A 19,523-nucleotide genomic window follows, 5' to 3' on the forward strand; every position below is an offset into this window, starting at 1 on the left:
ACAGTTGACCATTTATTTGATCATAATTAAAGAGTTTTATATGTGCTAACAAAGAGTTCTTTTAATGGTCAAAGGATTGACTACGGTCAAAGATACTTGACTCTAGTCAAGTAAACCTGACTTCGGTCAGGGAGACTTGGTTTATTATCAAGAGGGTTAACTGCGGTTAACCAGAGAACCACAGAGCTGACTACGGTCAGAGAGTGTTGACTTCGACCAACGAGACTTGGCATACGCCAAGAGGGTTAACCACGGTTAACCAAGATGTGCCAACTTCGGTTGGAAAGTTATGCCAACTTCGGTTGGAGAGACTTGGCTATAATTAAGGCGCCTCGACCCTTGGTCAAAGCTCTTTAATTATAATCAAGAGTGTTGACTCCGGTCAACCAGAGAATAAATATATATTTTTATATTTGTTTAGCTGTGTACATGTATTCAGTGGGGACGCCCACCATGACTAGATTAGTCCACAGTGTGTTATTTGCATGCAAAGCGCTAACAATTAATGGGTGCCATGGTGGTGCGCTTTAATTAATTGTTGTGGGTACTAGGAAGAGTTATTTTCCTAAGCGCTATGGGAGCCTAACAAGCATCTAGGAGGTGGTTCGCGTGACCAAGTGCTTTGAAGACTCCAGAATGGCCCTTAGTGGCATGTAATAGGACTTAGTCTAGATTTTAGACAAGTGGCATGTTGCCGATTTGAAATGAGCTTGAAGCTCTTGTAATCATTCATTCACGTTGGATTTTGTATCAGACAGCTCTACGCTGAACTCTTGTAACAGATTCTCTCTTCAAGAAATAAAATACCTTCGGGAGGTCCAGCCCGAGCAGTGTGTAGAGAGAGAGAGAGAGAGAGAGAGAGCTCTACTGAGTATTTCTGCAGTAAATTCTGAGCGTGAGGATCTGTAGAGAGAGAGCTTTTAGATTGCAGGATACGATTGTAGCTCCATCTTTCTTTTTAACCTTGAAACAGAGGCGCACATAGTTTTCACCCGTTAGGGTTAGTATGAATAGACAAAACCCCTTAAGATAGGGTTCAATCATCGGTAAATAAAACCCTAACTATCTAAAGATCGAAGGAGAGAACGTTGGATTGACATTTAAAAGCTTTCTAAGGCACTCTCAGAAGAAAAACGAAATATGGAAATAAGGAAGTAGTTTCGAGACAGTGTTGTGAGAGTTCAGTGGAAGTTGGACAGAAATAAGAGAGAGAGAGAGAGAGAGCGGTCACACAAGTTGCTCATAAAGACAGAGAGAAAAGGACAAGAGGATGCTAGTGATCTCAAGCCAAAACCCCACCAACTGCTGAGGGAAAACCTCTGCTATAGATGCTCAACACTGCTCTACAAGAGATGCTCAACAAAGAGAGAACGCGGTCAGCTGACCTATGTGGGCTGACCCATTGCCCTCCAGTGGCCGACCCCTCAGCCCTCTATAAGGGCTAGCACACAAGTTGCTCATAAAGACAGAGAGAGAAAAGGACAAAAGGATGCTAGTGATCTCAGGCCAAAACCCCACCAACTGCTGGGGGAAAACCTCTGCTATAGATGCTCAACACTGCTCTACAAGAGATGCACACTGAGGGAACGGGGTCAGCTGACCTATGTGGGCTGACCCATTGCCCTCCAGTGGCCGACTGCCCCTGCTAGGTGGCCGACCCCTCAGCCCTCTATAAGGCTGCTGGCACACAGCCCTAAGAGGGCTGGTCCCCTATCTTAAGGTCCGACTAGACTGTGCGCCCGTGCAGCTCAGCAAGAAGAAATCATGAGCCAAGTGAAGGATCTTTTAGAGAAGGGGCTGTTCAGCCCAATTCTTCCCCTTACTGCTCACTGGTTCTGTTAGTGCCAAAAAGTGATGGTTCTTGGAGAATGTGCATTGATAATCATGCACTTAACAAGATAACCATAAAAAACAGATTTCCTATTCCAAGAATAGATGATATCTTGGATAGATTGGAAGGGTCAGCCATTTTCAATCGCTTAGATCTCAAGAGTGGGTATCACCAGATACGTATTCGTCCAGAGGATGTGTCCAAGACAACCTTCAGGACCAGCTTTGGGTTGTATGAGTTGTTAGTTATGCTATTTGGGCTTACGAATGCTCCTGCTAGAGGATGCATCTAGCAATCGTATTTGCAGAACTCAGCAAGCATAGGCTGATTGTAAATGCAAAGAAGAGTGAATTCTTTATGCCTGAGATTCGCTTTATGGGACATATTATCTCTAAGGATGGAGTGCGCATGGATCAAGTAATTCGCAACTGCCCACAACTGAAGAATTTGCATGAAGTACGAAGATTTTTGGGCTTATGCTCGTACTACAGGCGATTTATACGCGATTTTGCTGAAATTGCTTCACCTCTCTATGCTATGCAGAAGAAGGGAGCATCCTTCGTGTGGGTTGAGAATCAGATGCAACATTTGAGATGCTAAAAGAAAAGCTTACCACAGACCCAGCATTGATCTTGCCAAAGCTTTTATACATGAAGGACGGGTAGTGGCCTATGAGAGTAATTTTGCAGGATGATGAGAGACATCTGGGCATTTATGAAAAGGAATTGGCCAATTTCTTATCCATATCTCACTTTCAAATAATGCATGAGGAAGGTAAAAAGAATGTAGTGGCCGATGCATTGTCAAGGAAGCCTCAGGTTTCCGCAGTAACCATTGCTTGCCACAATGAGTTGGATGCAATAAAGGACTAGTATGCTCAGGATGAGGATTTCTCTAGGATTTATGACCATCTGTCTAATAATCAGTGGCGTGACTATTATACTCTAAGAGATGGCTTTATTATGATGCATGGACGCCCGTTGCTGCGGGCTTTGACAGGATATTATCAGGTGCACTAGTTACTAATTTAGCAACAGACACACATAAGGTCAAGGGTATGATAGAAAGTCATGCTCCACCGTATGCAGGGCATAGAGGCATTGATGCAACGGTGAAAGCAGTGGAACACTTTTTCTATTGGCCAGCTTTGGGATAGGATGTGGATGCCTTTGTCAGAACATGTATCATCTGTCAGAAGGTCAAGTTTGACAGGCAGAAGACACGTGGATTGTTGCAGCCATTGCCAATCTGAATAGACCATGGGAGAGCATTGCCATGGGTTTCATATTTGATCTTCCTAGGACGCCTACAAGGAATGATGGTCTCTAGACTATTATGCCGGTTCAGTAGGCAGGCACACTTCATCCCCGTAAGGAATACAAATTACACTTGAAGGGTTTGTGTGGCCACCCTTGTGTGTTGCAGCCCCAGCCCTGTGGGCCCAGTTATGAGCTAAGGTGGACCTATATGGTGCCCTGTTTGGTGGACTACTGCCTGGCACTATATCAATTGCATGATCCTCAGGCCTCTCAGGTGGAAGTTCACCTAGCAACGAGTCAGAAAAACACTCTCCAAACTTATTAAGGAAATATTTCCGCTCTTTATCTATTACAAATTGTGGATCGTCAGTATCCTTTGCGAAAACTATATACGCAGAAATATGATGTTTCATTACTGAGCATATAGCTGAAGCAGATACAACAGGGACTCACTCTCCCATAAGTTTCACATCCAAAACATGTTTCTTCCCTCTAGGCTCCCAGGAGATCTTCCGATTATATGTATCCACCAAAGCATGAACTCTGTAACACCAAGGCATAACCAACAAAACATCTCAGCCCAGAGGCATTACATAAAATTCATTGCTGTCCATGAAGCTCTGTATATGCAATCAGAGCTTTCCAATGATAGGGGTAACCGGAGTGCTAAACCCAAAACAAGCCAAGTTTGCCTCATTCATAGGCCCCATCTCCTCTGCACAGATTCCAAGTTTGCCTACCAAATCTGGAGAGAGAAAATTTGCACGAGCACTTGGGTCAAAGAAAATCAATGTCATTTGATCCCTCACTTTGCCCCATGCCCTGCAAAGCTCCATAGCATCGCCCATTAGGCTGCTCACTGATAACATCAGACGTTAACCTGGCAGATGGTTTAGGCTTCTTGCCTTTTTGCTCTTCCCTATCATCCACTTTCCCTTTAAGCTTGCGTTTAGGGCAATCCCGTGCCACATGGCCCTCTTCTTTACAATGAAATCATTTATTTGCCTCCATCAAGGCTTTCCTTTCCTCATGTGATAGCGAATTAGAACCTGGCCTATCACGCTTCTTTCGTTTGCTTAAAGGAGGCTTGGAAGCATTCCTTGGCTTCCTTGCTTTCTTGAAATTCTCAGACTTACTGCTTTTATACCCGCTGGTTTTTCCCAACAGCAATGCATCAGCTGTAGTAGCATTCTCAAAGAGGTGAGACATGTTGGCAACCCTTGTTTTAGTACAGTAGTCCATAATTTCCTTTGGCAGCCCACAACAATATTTTTCAATCTGTTTTGACAAAGGCACATGCCTATAAGAGCTAACTGGCAAGAGAGCTTCCCAAAACTTTTTATTATATTCTTTTAAGTTATGACAGCTGGCTGCATCCAACTTGTGCCATGCTGTCATAACATCTACCTCAAAGGTAGTGGTCAACCAGGTGGCTGAAAACACTTGCTTAAACTGAACCCAACTCGTGGGTGCTCCATTTTGGAGCAGCAAATTTGTCCACCATTGTAGAGCATTCCCTTTAGGAAGGTGGCTGCCTTTCGCATTTTTGATGACTCAGTGAAGTTCCCCCCTGAGAAGGCTGCATCAAGTTGTTGCACAAAAGTTAAAGCATTCAATCTGTCCTGAGCCCCATTAAAGGTCTCAAACTTCACTGCTGCACCACCCTCCTTGTAATCAATCTTTTACCTGTCCTTGGGTGCCAGATTGTCATATGCAGGTGGCTGCAAAAATGGATTTAAATTCTGAAAATCAGTCCCTTGGACATGCATAACCATACCATGACCTTGAAAGGCTGGCTACCCTGGAACTCCCTATGCATTTGGCATTATTGGAGGCTGTCCATCCAATGGATTCACACCAAATGAATGTTTTTTGAACCCCACTAGGCTGCCCTGCATGAGAACGCATTTTTCTCTCCTTAGACCTAAAAGGAGTTTGCATAAACTCAAAGAACCTTGGGTCTTACGTGAGCGGCGCGAGTGTTCCCACATCACTCAATAATTGTGCCTTAAACATAGCATTAGCATCCTCAGCCTCTTTTGACCCTTTTGACTGAGAGGCACTCACACCGAAAGGATTTATAGCTTGCTGTGCCTCAACATTTTGGTCATCCTGGGTGGCTCCCTCATGCATGGATTGCTCTTCTTGCTCATCCTGGGAGGTCTGTCCCTCCATATCCCAATCATTATCTGTCAAAGACATATTTGCTGATTTTCTTGTTGCTGTAATCAAATTACAGCAAACAATACCTCACCAAAGACAATCACAGGCTCACCTCCTTAAGAAAGATGGTGATGTCCCAGCAATGGAACCATCAAACCAGCCTCAAGGCCAACAAGAGGGTGGTAGAACCACTAACCAGCCATAAGCCTTCACAATAAGATATTCAGCAAACACTGCAAACATAGATTGGGGGAGCTAGAGTGCTCCTACTCAAATACAAGGACACAGACTGGCCCCAAAGCCTTGGCGCCCCTTTCGGTATTTCTTTATTAATTGGAGAAACCAGCAAATAGGTCACACATTGAGTGCTATCTTCACATTCAATTCTCTTCCCACTCTCAGTAGGCATCAGTATCACAAACATTAGCCCTGCAGGGCTCTGCTCTCACACCCATGTGACCATAGGCATCCATCTTCAGTGCAAACACATGCATTAAACCTGGGAGCTGTTACTTGCAGCCCAAACAAGGCCACACGCTCCCCAGACAACCACAAGTGTCCATTGACTCACTGGGATACCCAAACAATGGGTGAAAGCTTAATTAATCTGCCCACAATGCTCGGAAGCACGAACTTACTCTGCAAGCATTCATTGTGAATCATCCTGCCAAGCAAGACCCTCCAAAAACACAGCCCACTGCTCAAGGGCAATCACCAGAAAGCATGAGTGAACCCTTTACCAGCTCGGAGTTCAACCCAAGCGCTTCCTCGAGCCAATGCACAACTCCTGGCTAGCTTTCTAAACACATTGCAACTTAGTTAGCTGCCCCAAGCATCCTCAGCCCAAATGCCTATGCACATAGCCCAAGGCTTCTGCAAGCAGCCCACGAAAGTTGTACGGTTGATCAGCACTATTAATCCACAAGGTTGTATGGACTGCTCAAAACTTTCAAGTAAAGGTGTATGGCCTGCATTAGAATGGTATGGACTCCAAAACGTTTGCCTCAAGACCTCCTTATGTACGGATGTACAGATCCATCAGCATATGTGCGGCTGTACGGACACATTAGACCATACAGAATCCCTTCACCAAGCGTACGGCTGTACGGAATCGTACAGATTGATCATGTGTTCACCATACGGCTCCCAGCATTCAATGCGCCGCCCTCTCCACGAGAAAGATCTTCTGCCCATTCTCTTTTCCGCCCCATTAATTGACCATCCCGTGCCATTTTGCCTTCTAAGGCCTTCCTTTCTAAAATCACTTGCATGGGCACGCCACTTGGCAGCCCACGTCTTGGTTTGCCCCCAAGGGCTTTAATTTGCCCCTAGGCCCCCTCTAGTGGGACCTTTTTAGAAACCCCACCAATGACCAACTTGAATTGGTAAAGGTTCTTTGGGCCAAGATTGGTAAAGGTTCTTTGGGCCCCTCCTGGCCCTAGACCTCTCATTTACCCCCAAGGCACAATTCCCTAGGGAGAATCTTGCACACCCACATCCCGTGACCTTGCCAACTAAATTCCTAGGGTCGGGCCCACATGCAAGTACAAAACTCACGCCCTCATGACAGCAAGAGGGGCACCTTGCATACGCAGCCCCAAGGCCTTCCTGAAATGGCCCAAAAGGGCCTAGTTTTATAGGCAAGGGCTAGCAGCCTGATCGGCCAAAAGCAACCAGCCAGTCGGTTGTGCTGGCCCAAGGTTGGCTGGTTCCCAGCCCTCTAGCCCCCCTTTTCACTCACTCAGCCTTCCTCAATTGAGGACTCAACTCCCATCCTTCAGCAGCGCTTTGAGCGAGCATATGAGTGAGGTTTGGGTGTCCTATTTCCGCAGCATAGTTCCATCTCCCACATGTCGTAGTTAGGGGAGTACAGTTTGTATGCCAATTTGGCGACCAAGTATAAATAAAGTAGTGTACTATAGTTAGGTAGATCTCTTGTGTCTCTCATGCTTGAGTTTTCATGTATGTTAATCTATGTTTCCGCTCAGCTGGTCCCTACATGTTACATTGGTATCTGGTTCCTTCCGATCTGAGTTAGGTTGGAGGGAGAGCAAAGCTTAGTTATGGGAACTCAGCTAGCAAAGGAGAAGGGAGGATGTGTGGGATATTATCTAATTCTGTATTTTGCCCCTACCCCGGACTAGTGGTAGTACCATACTCCATTAGCCTCTCCCTCCCAACCTTCATCATGCATCGGGCCGGCTGCCATCTTCACCTGTATCCTGAGGGGCAAGGTTAGGGGGGAATTTTTTTTCTCCTCTGGCAGTCATTATTGCAACAATTGATGGGTCTATTAGTCTTCCATCCTGGACCCGTCCAGTACAGTAGCTCCCAAGCAAGCGTTCAGGGAACAGGATCATCTCCTTGAGCAAAATAAGCTCTTTTCTAAGCCGCCCGAGCAAGACAAGAAGACAAAAGGAGGAAGCAACAACATTGGACCGTTTTCGGCTTCTATTGGAACATGAGATCCTTGAGGCGGCCGTGCAACGATCTAGATGTTGCGCCGACTTGGCAACATATGAGGTCCAATGCAAGCGAGACCGAGAGCAGATGCTTGTACAGCACCAGTAGTTTCTCATGGCCTGCTCACAGTTACTCTCCTCATCCAAAGTACCCACAGACAGTGCATCAGCATGAAGTCCTTTATTGCTCCGGAGTCTTCTATCTCCGAGCATAGTTCAGTGGACTATTTTGCAACAGCTTAAACAGTGGTTCCTTGGGTCTACCAATTCAAGGGATCATTCAGTTTCCACATTAGCTACATGTAGTGCCTCAAGGTTTTCCACCCATGAGGGTACTACAACCATGTCCACAGCATGCTCTCGGGGGTCTTCCATCCCTGGGGTGAGCTTAGCTCATTCCACACGCCCAGATGATGAGACTCTTGGGTCTACCACCTACAGGGATCATCTGGCTTCAGCAGCCTATTCTCTTGAGTTTCCACCCGAGAGGATCAATTAGTTCATGCAATTACGACGGCTGAGTCTTTTACTCGTCCAACAGCTTTATCATGTCCAGTTAGTTCCTCTGGGTCTTCCACCTCGGGAACTCAGTCAACTAGATCAGTTTTAGCAGGGGACCAGATGGTTTTCACAGCTACGAGGGGTGTCTTCCACCTTTGGAGATATCTCAGACCCATCAACATTTTCCCTAGATGAGCCGCTTTGGTCCACCGCCCAAAGTTGTTGTCTATTCCCCATAATTAGTTCTCTTGGGGCTTCCACCCAAGGGGACACCCCAGAGGCAGCAGATAGGTGTGATGGGTCTTCCACCCATTAGACCTCTTCATCAACTCCAGTCAGTTCCTATGGGGCTTCCACCCTTGAAGCCCCGTTGGCCACATCAGCTTTAGTTGGCATGACTCACATTTCACCTTCTCATCAGGAGTGTTCAAGACTAGGGGGCTCAGTTTCCAGTCCCACTGGCCGTGATGCTCAGCAGGAGAGGGCATCTCAAGAGTTTGCCAGTGTCAAGCCTAGCAAGAGGGAGTACCCTCATAATTAAAGTCGTAGGTATAGCTATGAGGTTGATGGTTCCTCGGCAGTCCGTGAGGATAATCATGTAGTTCCCTCCGCAGCTCCCCTTCGTCAACAATTTAGGGAAGCAGCAGTTGCAGTACTAGTCACCAGAGAGGTTGACGAGGCCTTCCTATTATTGTGTCCTTCACTTCGGGAGGTTAGTCATACACTATCCTCTCCATCAGATCGCAAGCCCCCAGCAGTAGCAGCGACCAGTGTCTACACCAGCATTTCCTTGGTGATGACAGGAATTCAGCCGATTCATTAGAGGTGGGTTCAGCAGCCTTAGTACTTCCTCAGTACCTTAGGGGGACATGCTTAGTCCCAGCATCCCATCAGGAAGAAGCTATGCCAGCCATCTCTCACTTCTTTCGAGAGGCATACCAGTCATCTCACAACTCTTTGAGGCAACATCCCATTCAGTTGAGTCATTAGAGGGGTGCCCAGTAGCTCCTCCATTTCTTCGGAGAGCATCCAGTACAGTCTCCTCCTTGGAGGGGTGCTCTGCAGTAACAGTTTCCGCTCAGCTCCTCGGACAGATAGCCACAGTTCCATCTCTCTCAGAGTTTCTCAGAGAGACAGCTACAGTTTCCACAGCTCCCGGCATCACGCAAGTTCTTCGGGAGACATTTCCATCCACAGTTCTAGATCCCAGGAGGGTGGCGGAGTTTTTACCCTTAGCAGTTATCACGCCAGCCGAGGAGGCAGGTTCATTCCAGCTCTCCCTCACTGCAATCATGCAGAGAGCAGTGCCACAATTTCGAGGAGTGCATGTGAGTATTGTGGAGTTCCCAGGTTTTCAGTTTTGGTTGCCTAGCTTCAACGGCTTTCTCATCACCCCAACAATTCCTGGAGTAGCACCAACATTTCTATGTCGGTCAATCTTCCTCAGTGGGGAGAATGCATGCCAACAGTTGGTAGCCAGGTTCATGCCATTGGACTTCCGGAGTGCAGTGCCTCCAAATCAGCAGCCCAATCAGTCCTCAGTAGGTCACGAGGCTAGCAGGCAGTTCCTACGTCTAGGAGCCTATCAGAGTGCCATACCAGCTGAGGATCAGGAGTTCACACTAGTAGTGTGGTGGGATGACTGTGGCCTCAGCAATTCAGCTTCCAGTCTTCACACGACAGTACCGGTTCTCAGGAGTTTTTATTGAGCCATCATGTTATCATAACAAAACGTTCGTTCCTCAGCCTTTTGGAGCAGTATCAGATCAGTCCCAGTGCCAGACTGTTATTCCTCAGTTCTTTGGGAAGAGAGTCAAGTTTTGAGCAGCAGCTGGGTGGTCATCATGATCACATTTGCTTCGCAGATTCACGTAGTCCCTCAGCACAGCTCTCATCCTCCAGAATTTAAGCAAGAGGGAATGTCACATGCACCCCTACACTAGGGAGCATGATGAGACACAGTCTGACCCATTTGTCGTACGTCGTGACCCCATTGTGAGCCCTAGATCAGGGCCTGGTTTTATAGGCAAGGGTCAGCAGCCTGGTCAGCCAAAACCGACCAGCCAGTTGGTTGTGCTGGCCCAAGGTTGGCTGGTTCCCAGCCCTATATAAGGGGCCTTCAGCCCCCCTTTTCACTCACTCGAGCTTCCTCGGTTCAGGACTCAGCTCCCAGCCTCCAGCAACGGTTCCAGCCAGCATATGAGCGCGGTTTGGGTGTCCTAGTTCCCCAGCATAGTTCCATCTCCCGCATTTCATTGTTAGGGGAGTGGTCTCAGAATAGTTTTGTATGCCGATTTGGCAACCATGAATAATAAAGCAGTGTACTATAGTTAGGTAGATCTCATGTCTCTCATGCTTGAGTTCTCCTGTACATTCATCTATGTTTCTGCTCAACTAGTCCCCGCATGCTACACCGTCACTGGATGTGACTATCATGGATACAAGACATCTATCACCATACTGAAGATGGTGCATAGTACCATATGGACGGCAACACTAAACCATGCTGAAGATGGTAGATCACACTGAAGGGGATCCTCTGGTTTCTCTCACCAACGGTTCTTCATGGGATCCCCAATGCTTGAGATGAGCATCTGCAACCACATTCTCTAAACTAGGAACATACTCTATGACGCCCCCGCACTGCTAGAATGTGTGGCTGCACTCAGCACTAGACTTGTTGGTCGGACCATCGTGTCAAACAAAAATGCTTCTGTCTTGAGGCCATGGATAACTACAACAAGCTCCTTGTTGTACATTGAATACCTTGTCTCTCGGTGTAGCCATGGCTCTTTTTCTGCTGCCACATTTTTGGAACATTATTATTAATGTTCATTTATTTTCTTGGGATCTCATTTTTACTAATCACACGTGTATAACTGTATGTGAGTTCTGGTTGCAGGACTCCACGTTCCAGCCAGCCATCTTTTGCAACCATGTGCACATGTTCATTTGCAGTTCAGAGTGCTCTCTCACGGCTGATCTCCATGCATGCTATCTTCAGTATAGCTTTTGTCACCTTGGGTGACCTTTATGATAGGCTCTAACACACAAACATACACTGAACACTAGAAAAGGGCCGCAACTCATATATCTCATTGAGACATCTTGCAACGATCATGACTTCTACAACCCACACTATTAATATCTGCTTCTGCAAACAAGAACAATTATCAAAATGTTGGAAAGGGATAGGTCACCTCCCCGTTTGTAAGCCCCCATATGAGGAGAGCATTGGGGGGGTGAACCTGGGTTCTAAGAGATGGCCACATGCGCAGCAGCATCGCTACTATGAGGACAGAGATCAGACGGAGAAAAGAGTCCACAAGGGGTTGCCACATGAACAGCAGCAAGACTGTCTGTCATGTGGGCAGCACTTCTGGGAACAAGCCTGGAGTCAAGGCTGCTGAAACAAATGGAGCTGATGGACAGCACAGATGGCAATGCAATTGTGGTATAGATCTGGCCTGGCAGAGTCAGATTTGGAGCAGCACAGCAAGGGGGAATATCCCGGGTGAAAGGCGCTTGCATGGAGGGACTATGGGCAGGTGTACGGCTTGCAACAGGGCCCTGCCAGATGGCGCAATAATGACGGGGGCTGTGGACAGGCTGATGGCCTGCAACAAGCCCTAGAAGATGGCGTGGGCAGGCAACAATTGGGTCAGCCATCAGACCTGCTTGGTTAGGCTTGGTTGGAGCCAGCCAACCAAGGCAGGGAATTGGCAGACCATAGGGCTGGGCCCTGTATAGAGAAATGTACCAAAGTGCCCTGGTTTTGAGGGCCTCCACAAGTTGGCTGGGGCAGCACAAAGTCGGCCAGCAGGGGGTTGGTTCGTCCCCCTGCTGGGTCGGTTTATTTTGGGTGGGCCTGGGGCTTATATAAGGAGAGGCCGTTGGCCTCATTTCAAATCACCTGGGGCAGCCTTCCAAGGAGCAGTAGATCAGCATCCTGGGCCTCATCCAGGAGGAGAGGAGGGCTGGAGAGCTGCAGACTAAGCTTGAAGGAGCTGCCCACCTAGGCAGAGGTTCCGGACAGCAAGGTGGAGGGACCCTTTGGACAGAGAGTCTACATACAATCAATGGAGCATAAGGGCTCAGAGATCTAGAGGTGCTAGGCATTTAGCAGAAGAACCTTTTGGGTATTGCATCTTGTCCAGTTTGTGGACGGGCGGAAACAGCCGAAACGGTGTTTTTGTTTCCCTGTTTTTTGGGAAACTCTAGCTGTGGGTTTTTGCGCAGGGCTCTGATCTTGGGAGAAGAACAGGAGCAGCCTGCCTCTCTCCATCTCCATCCAATAAGAAGGGATAGCCACTCATCTGTAGCATTGTATTTCAGCCTTTTAGCCTTTTGGCAACAATTGTATCTCAGCCTATTGGCAAACAATAATACTCTCTATAAAGGGGAGGCAGTTGCAACCCACTCCCACATTCCCTCACAAGCACATGCATTTGCGTGCCTTTCATTTCAATTCATGATCCCATACTTATATCTTGGGTTATAGAGAGAGTGTGTGAGCTATGTCCATTGCCTATTACATTAATATCAGGATGCAGAGCTTCAGTTTTCTTTCCTAAGCATGTGAACAACAAGTTAGGGAGGATGGGTGCACTAGTTTATGGTAGAGACACACTTTGGGAAATCAACCATGAACACAAACACCTTCCAACGCTGGCCTGAGGATGAGGCAACATCCACACTAGGTGGAGCTCCACTAGCAGCACCATGCCACTAGAGGCGCCTGTCTTTCTCTATGCAATGGTAGCAATGACGCAAGACAACAGTCAGGCACCATGATGCAGATGCAGTAACAAGTCAGAAAATCTATTCACCCGGATGTTACAACTCCAAGAGATGAGAGGAGAGCCGAACCCAACAAAGAAGGTGCGGCACAGACCTTAAACCGAGCATGAGCCAAAGTTTGGAGAGTAGCATGGAGGCCAAATCATCCATCCTGAAGATTTTTGAATGGCTTGACAGATGGCCACTCGGTCACAATGTCTCAAGTAGTGGGTATCATCTTGGGAGTCCTATGGGGACACAAAAGGAGCCCTTGGCTCCCTCATTTTAAGCTTCTGGCAGCCCCTCAGCCTTCAGCAGATCCAGGAGGATCAGAAGGGCCCAGATCTTCAGTTAGGGAGAAGGAGAATGGGAGCGGTCAGCCTCTCTCCATCTCCATCTCCATCTCCATCCTACAGGAAGGGTCTGCTCTTTATCTACAGCATTGTATTTCAGCCTTTTGGCAACAGTCATATCTCAGCCTATTGGCAATTAGTACTAGATAGTAAAATGTGCCACACTTTTCATATATGAGGTTATCCAGACTCATTAGCACTCACGATTGAGTAGTTTTTCAGATGGAATTACACTTGTTTTACTTCGAAAAGGCTACAATGGAGTCGTGTCATCTATTTAGAAGCTTATATTTGTTATAGATGTATCAAGCATGCTAGCTAAAGCAATGAGTAATTACAAAGCAGTGAGGATTAGAATGCCTTGGGAGTGGTGCCACGACACCTAAAATCGCTTTACTTCTTTTAAAAATACCTTAATGTTTGTGCTGACATTTAAGCCTCAGCATTGTGCTCATTGATTGGATGGCCATGTGTGACCTGTTACAATAAATTTTCACCCTCTCATTATGCAATACTCGTTTGTAAATTATACCTTGGATACTACCTCTTGAAACAGTATTCAAAAGAGTTGGTCTCTCAACCTATATGCTACTTTGTATAATGGTAAGAACTGAGGTTCATTAAGGGTTTGAAGGCATCAATATACAGCTTGGACTTATCTGCCATTGCAAACGAGAAAATCTCTTACTCCTTAAAAGAAAAATGAGCACAAGCTGAAAGCAAGAAATCTTCAAAAGCTTGCCTTTGACAATAAGCAACTAAATTCAATTGCTAACTTCAACCTTGTCTATGGACCCACATAACTCTTAGCTCCCATCTTGAGCTTGTTTGATAGTACCTTACAATTTGATTTATATCTTCCAAAAAGTTGTTGGTTGACTACATATGTAGATAGTTACACTCTAGGTTGCAACCCACAGAGCAACAAGAACGGGCTGTAACACAGCTCTAAACTTTTAGCACAATATAGACAAATCATGCAATATAGAGAAGTGGTCCTTCTCACCAGTAAAGTACATATACCTAGATGAATCCAGGAACATTCCCAAACTCATCCTCTAAAAACACAACATAGTGCAGTTTCAATCTCATGATAGTCACTCACAAGGTTGAAAACCATAAACTCCATCATGCGTAGCAGGGACTAGCTACTATGAAATCCCCACTGACGTCATCAGCGCCCAACAGTGGGTGTAGACCATAGTATAAAAATATGCTCTCACACATACAAATCCACACACCCACACATACTTGAGCATCAATTTATACAAAGTCTTCGTACTGGGTTTCTGTCGGCACTCCGGAGGTGAAGGGCAGACTCAGCCATGATGAAGCCATGATGAAGGCTTCTCACCAGTAAAGTACATTTGTTGGACATAGAATTTCGATCTCAAAAGCCGTAAACCATCGTTCTTTGTTCAAGGCTGCTTCCATCTCCGCCACAAATGGTTGGTGTCCACTAGCCACCTTTAAAAACTTTGTTTTGTAATTTACGGATGACATCTACTTGATATCAAAGAAAAGAAAGAACATGCAACGCATTTGAATTTTTGGATGGCATTTACTCTATATCAAATCAAAGAAAAAATATCTTTCACCATGCTGATGAACAACGCGGGACATAGTAGTCTTAGAACATGGAATCCGTATTGACTCACAAAATTTGAATAGGATCTCAGCACACTATCCATGAGTTTCGTTGTCAGGTCCTCACCATGACTACAACATGGTTTGATCCATGGTTCAAAACTACCTAGGTACAACCAAGGTTGGTAATAAATAGGGGGGTTGAAAAACTTGGATGAGCACAGTCTAACTATGAGGTTAGGAAAAACTTGGGTTGAGGCATTGCGCTAAGTAAGGCAACATGTATGGTATAACCCTTGTGTAAATAGGGTTTAAGCTCGAAGCTAAGCCGAGCTTATGAAGATGAGCAGTTGAATCATTAAGAGGATACTTTTAAGACCTTATTGGAGAGCTCTGAAAGTGCAACCTAGTTGTGCATGCCGGTAGATATTGCACTTTTACATTATATAAATCATAGGAGAGCTGTAGAAAAATGCAACCTAATGGTCCAAGTACTTGACAATACTACAAGAAACTATTGCTACATATATAGAAGACAGACACGTACAAGGGAACTAGCCATTATTTTTCAACAGCTAGAAACCTCAAAAAACATCTCGTCATTGGACAAACAATCTAGTATCACTCTTTTCTTGCCGTAAGAGCAACACGCAATCTCCCAAAAAAAATAAAGAGTTCAAAATGGTCAGTGACATGCATTTGGTGAGACCATATATGTGAAATATATTATAGGAGAGCTCTAGAAAAATGCAACTCAATGATGCACCTGAACCCAAGTGTTTGACAACTTATTGTTATCTATATAGAAAGCCATATGTGTAGAAGGGAAATAGCCATTATTTGTCAACAACTAGAAACCTCAAAAAACATTTCATCCTTGGACAAACAATCTAGTATCACTTTCCCCTGCACGAACAACATGTGGAGTCTCTCGCAGAAAACAAAGGGTTCAGAATGGACCAATGACCTACATCTGGTGAGCAGGCACGTGGGTATGGAGCTAAAAGAGGTGGGCAATGTGTTCAAGGGTTGCCCACTCATTGCCATGCACAAGTCTCCTTGCCTTAAGCACAGCACCCGCTCCCCAAGGAATAATGCTGGAAAATTCAAGCCATAGTCGTTGCAACCCAACGTCAAAACAAAACAAATAGATACTTCGTGAATCCAAAGGAGGCTAACCCATATGATACCTTCCTTGCTTATAAGAGCCTGTAGAAAGCTCTCACCTCAAATTTGGGCCGCTATGAAATCGTCTTGACATTGAAGAGTATGGATGATATATGTCTAGATGGAATTGAACGGAATTGGCACAGTATGAAACAAGTTCGCCTACTTGGTTCTCCTGAAAGTGTTAAGGTCCAGAAATTCTAAACTTTCCGTGAACTGTAACGATTGGTGATACATAGCGAACTAAATCGATATTTTTAGCCAGCCAACAACCGCACAAATAGGCTAGCTCATCTTTATGAACTTATTTTCCTCCACATTTATTGGATCACTCAAAACAGCTGGAGTCCCATTAAGGTTTGCCTTTCTCGCCTTTTGGCTAAGATCAAGTGTAGTGCTGCCGTTCGAAATGAGGCAATCTAGAATAAAGCACATTTGCAAGATTTGTGTGACGCTTAAACAGCCTCGTTATGGATACGTAGGAGCTGAGAGATACCTGGCATCAAATTAAATGATTGGCATAGTATGAAACCAGGTTTTTCGTAATTGGTTCACTCGAAAGTGTTTAAGTTCTGAAAATTATAAACTTTCCTTGCGGTGCGAAGGTTGGTGATGCGATAACCTGGATTTAGCAAGCGTGCATTATAGGAGCATGGGGCATCAGGACAATCGACTCTGTTCAATGACCAATATAGTCTTGAAATTCGTTCAAAAAGAGTATGTTCTTAAAGCTCGGCAGCTTTGCTCTTTTTTGAAATCTGAAGAGAAGCCAGCAAACCTTGGGAAACAACCTCCGCCTCATCGAAGCTGTCGATCCACTTCCCCAGATTGCTCTGGAGTTTAAACTGCCATCTCCCAGAAAGCTGCCGCAGGCCGAGCATATCATCGGCTGAAAATTCGGCGCTAGTAGTAAGTCTGCTTGCGAGCTCAGGAAGGGCAGCTTGGGCTTCGATAGAGTGGTCGACGGGGGAAGCGTGCAGGAGAGGAGCACTGGAATCGGAAAGTAGTTCCATGGTCTAAGCACGAAGAGCTCTCTCTGATTTCTTAAGTTTCTAGATTGCTATGCTCTCCTCGCTTAGGTTCACTGAGCTCTGGTCCCTTCATTGTTGAAGCAGAGCAGTCGTTATGGGCACAATAACATTGTTCCCTAGAACGTGACATCCTAAAGGAATCTACGGCTCACGGGAATCCCCGAGCCGTCCGTACATTTCACACACGTGTCGTCCTAAATCATTTAACAAGCGTGCATGACATGACACTCTATCAAAAAGAAATTTCAGGACAATTTCTACTTCAAAGCGGATAGCCTCTGCTTAACCTTGAAAGACCCGCTTATTGTCACTGTAGCTCTCTATATTTCAAAGTTTCTTTTTTTGTCATTGAGCACATAAATACAATCTTAAACTGAAACTTGGATCCTAGTGTTTAATGAAAATATCGTAAAGAGAAAAAAAAAGAACGAAAAAAATATATAAGCATGAGATAAGACACAGGGTCCATCAAGACCCGATCCTCCATGCAAATGTCAGGGTAGTGTTTTATTATTGCCTTGGTGATGTGCAAAGATTTGCACCTTTTGGGAATTGAAGCCCAACAAATACATGAATAAGACTATGCTCACAAGAGCTCATAACTCAGCCTTGGTTGCAGCCTAAATAATATTGTGTCATGGACTACAACCATATGAAATATCATCCTTCGATCTTGCATCCCATGTGGCATCTCTACTACTAATTTTGAATCTTATTTGCATCGAGAACATGCATCAAAAGAGAGAAATGTTGTAAGAATTCAAGCTGAAGCAACATCGATAATATTAGAGTCCGATAGTATCGACTAAGTACTTTATTGTATCGAATAAACAATCCCGGGGCTGTGTTGATAATGCAAGACAGCATCAATTGAGTGCTGGTTTTCAACACTAAGTGTGAGATTTGGATATGTAGTTACTGCGAGAATTGCAACTTCATCATCAGATGGAGTTGTCGTTTTAACAATTGGCTCAAAGTGATAAAGGTGTACAGAACTGTCATCATACAAGATTCGTAATGGGGTCGATACATTTTCATTGCCACACTACACACGTATCTTTCCAGTTGCAGATGACCACACTTGAATTGGTCTTAAAAGGAACTTTGAAAGCCATGCAATGGAAAATCTATCTCCTCGAAGACCACCGCTTGATATTGGAACACTCATTCACGTAAGGTATTTGTTGTGTGTTTTAACTCCATGTTGTTCACGTATGAAGTTCAAATCCAAATATGTGTTGAAACAGTTTATTACGTGTTGGTCATTGTTGTGCAAGTTTGAAATAATATTTTGGATTGTTATAGTCCGTAGTTATTCAAAGGTCATATTGTTTTTTAACAGATACGCGACTGTGTCAAATAAACAATTGCTAGGCTCGCCTTTTTTTCCTTAAAAGAGAAAAAATTTGTCAATAGGGCTACCTTTACAGTTTTAAATGAGTCACTTTGATGTCCTTCTACAAGCCATGCATAGCTTAGTAAGGAGAACAAAAAATAACTAAAACAATGAAGGTTTTATAAATGATATCTCCTGGACCAGTAGTTTTATGCAAAGTGTTGATGGCAACTTCTTTTTTTTTGCTTTATTTGACTTTTTCTTTTCTTTTAAAGTCTCAATAAGCAACAATCTTTTCACCAATAGGCATAAAGCTCGTTAGGCAAGCATAAAGCCCTTTTGGTAGGCGTAAAGCCCATTTGGCTGGCATAAAACCCTTTCAAAGGCAAACATCAATTTTTAGACAAACTGACTTTTTTGGCAAACGGCCTTTTTTTTAGGCGAACCGATTTTTCTGGCAAATAGCTTTTTGGATTGCAATTTTTTTCTTTTTTCCAAGCAAGGCTTCAGTCGCATACTCATCCTCAGCTTCTGAATTCTGCAAGGCACATTCATCTTCGGGATCTATTATTGGTACATAGGAAACCAGTACATGTCATCACTGAGAAGTATTCAAAAGTGCACTTAACTGTACATATACAATAACAGTTAAATCCCATGCATTATCTAAGGAAACCCTTTAAAAAATATCTTGAAGCAAATGGTACCAAAACACTCTCTATAATAGAATATTTAATGAAAGAGAACGGGCACATTCATTGATCGGCTTTTTGTGAATCCTATGTGCCATTTGAGCAAACCCTTATAGGGATGCCCCAAAGCAGATAGGATACACAAAAGGAGACTACAACAAAAACATTCCACGATTCTTTTTTTTCTTATTGTCTTAAAAATCGTCTTTAGAAAAAAAAATACAACTAGCAAAATCATATATTTTTTTAAAAAAACTATCCAAGATCATACACAAGTCATGCAACGTGTCAATCTACATACTTACGAAGGTCCAATAGTATAGAGCAAGCATATACAAGCCAAAAAAGTCGAAAAGCACATA

At 44.7% G+C, this 19,523-nt stretch overlaps 1 protein-coding gene and 1 pseudogene across 6 annotated transcripts in view; both read right to left on the reverse strand.

Moving 5' to 3' along the window:
• Window positions 1–17,185, reverse strand: part of LOC147893537 (metal tolerance protein 4-like) — a 148,075-nt gene extending 130,890 nt beyond the window's left edge. For 5 of the 6 annotated variants that reach the window (XM_087385692.1, XM_087385689.1, XM_087385688.1 and 2 more), the window contains exon 1: window positions 16,881–17,185. In XM_087385692.1, the coding sequence (XP_087241818.1) occupies window positions 16,881–17,115 (235 nt within the window). In that variant the 5' untranslated portion in view covers window positions 17,116–17,185. Of the gene's footprint in view, window positions 1–15,906; window positions 16,033–16,161; window positions 16,854–16,880 lie in introns of those variants that run through there. The other variant, XM_087385690.1, reaches the window with a different exon arrangement.
• Window positions 3,666–4,488, reverse strand: LOC147893541 (uncharacterized; annotated as a pseudogene).
• Window positions 17,186–19,523: the final 2,338 nt, after the last annotated feature.

The sequence above is a fragment of the Dipteris shenzhenensis genome, chromosome 15, assembly GCF_047967505.1.
Source record: "Dipteris shenzhenensis isolate YYH24624 ecotype China chromosome 15, Dip_SZ_1.0, whole genome shotgun sequence".
Taxonomy (NCBI): domain Eukaryota; kingdom Viridiplantae; phylum Streptophyta; class Polypodiopsida; order Gleicheniales; family Dipteridaceae; genus Dipteris; species Dipteris shenzhenensis.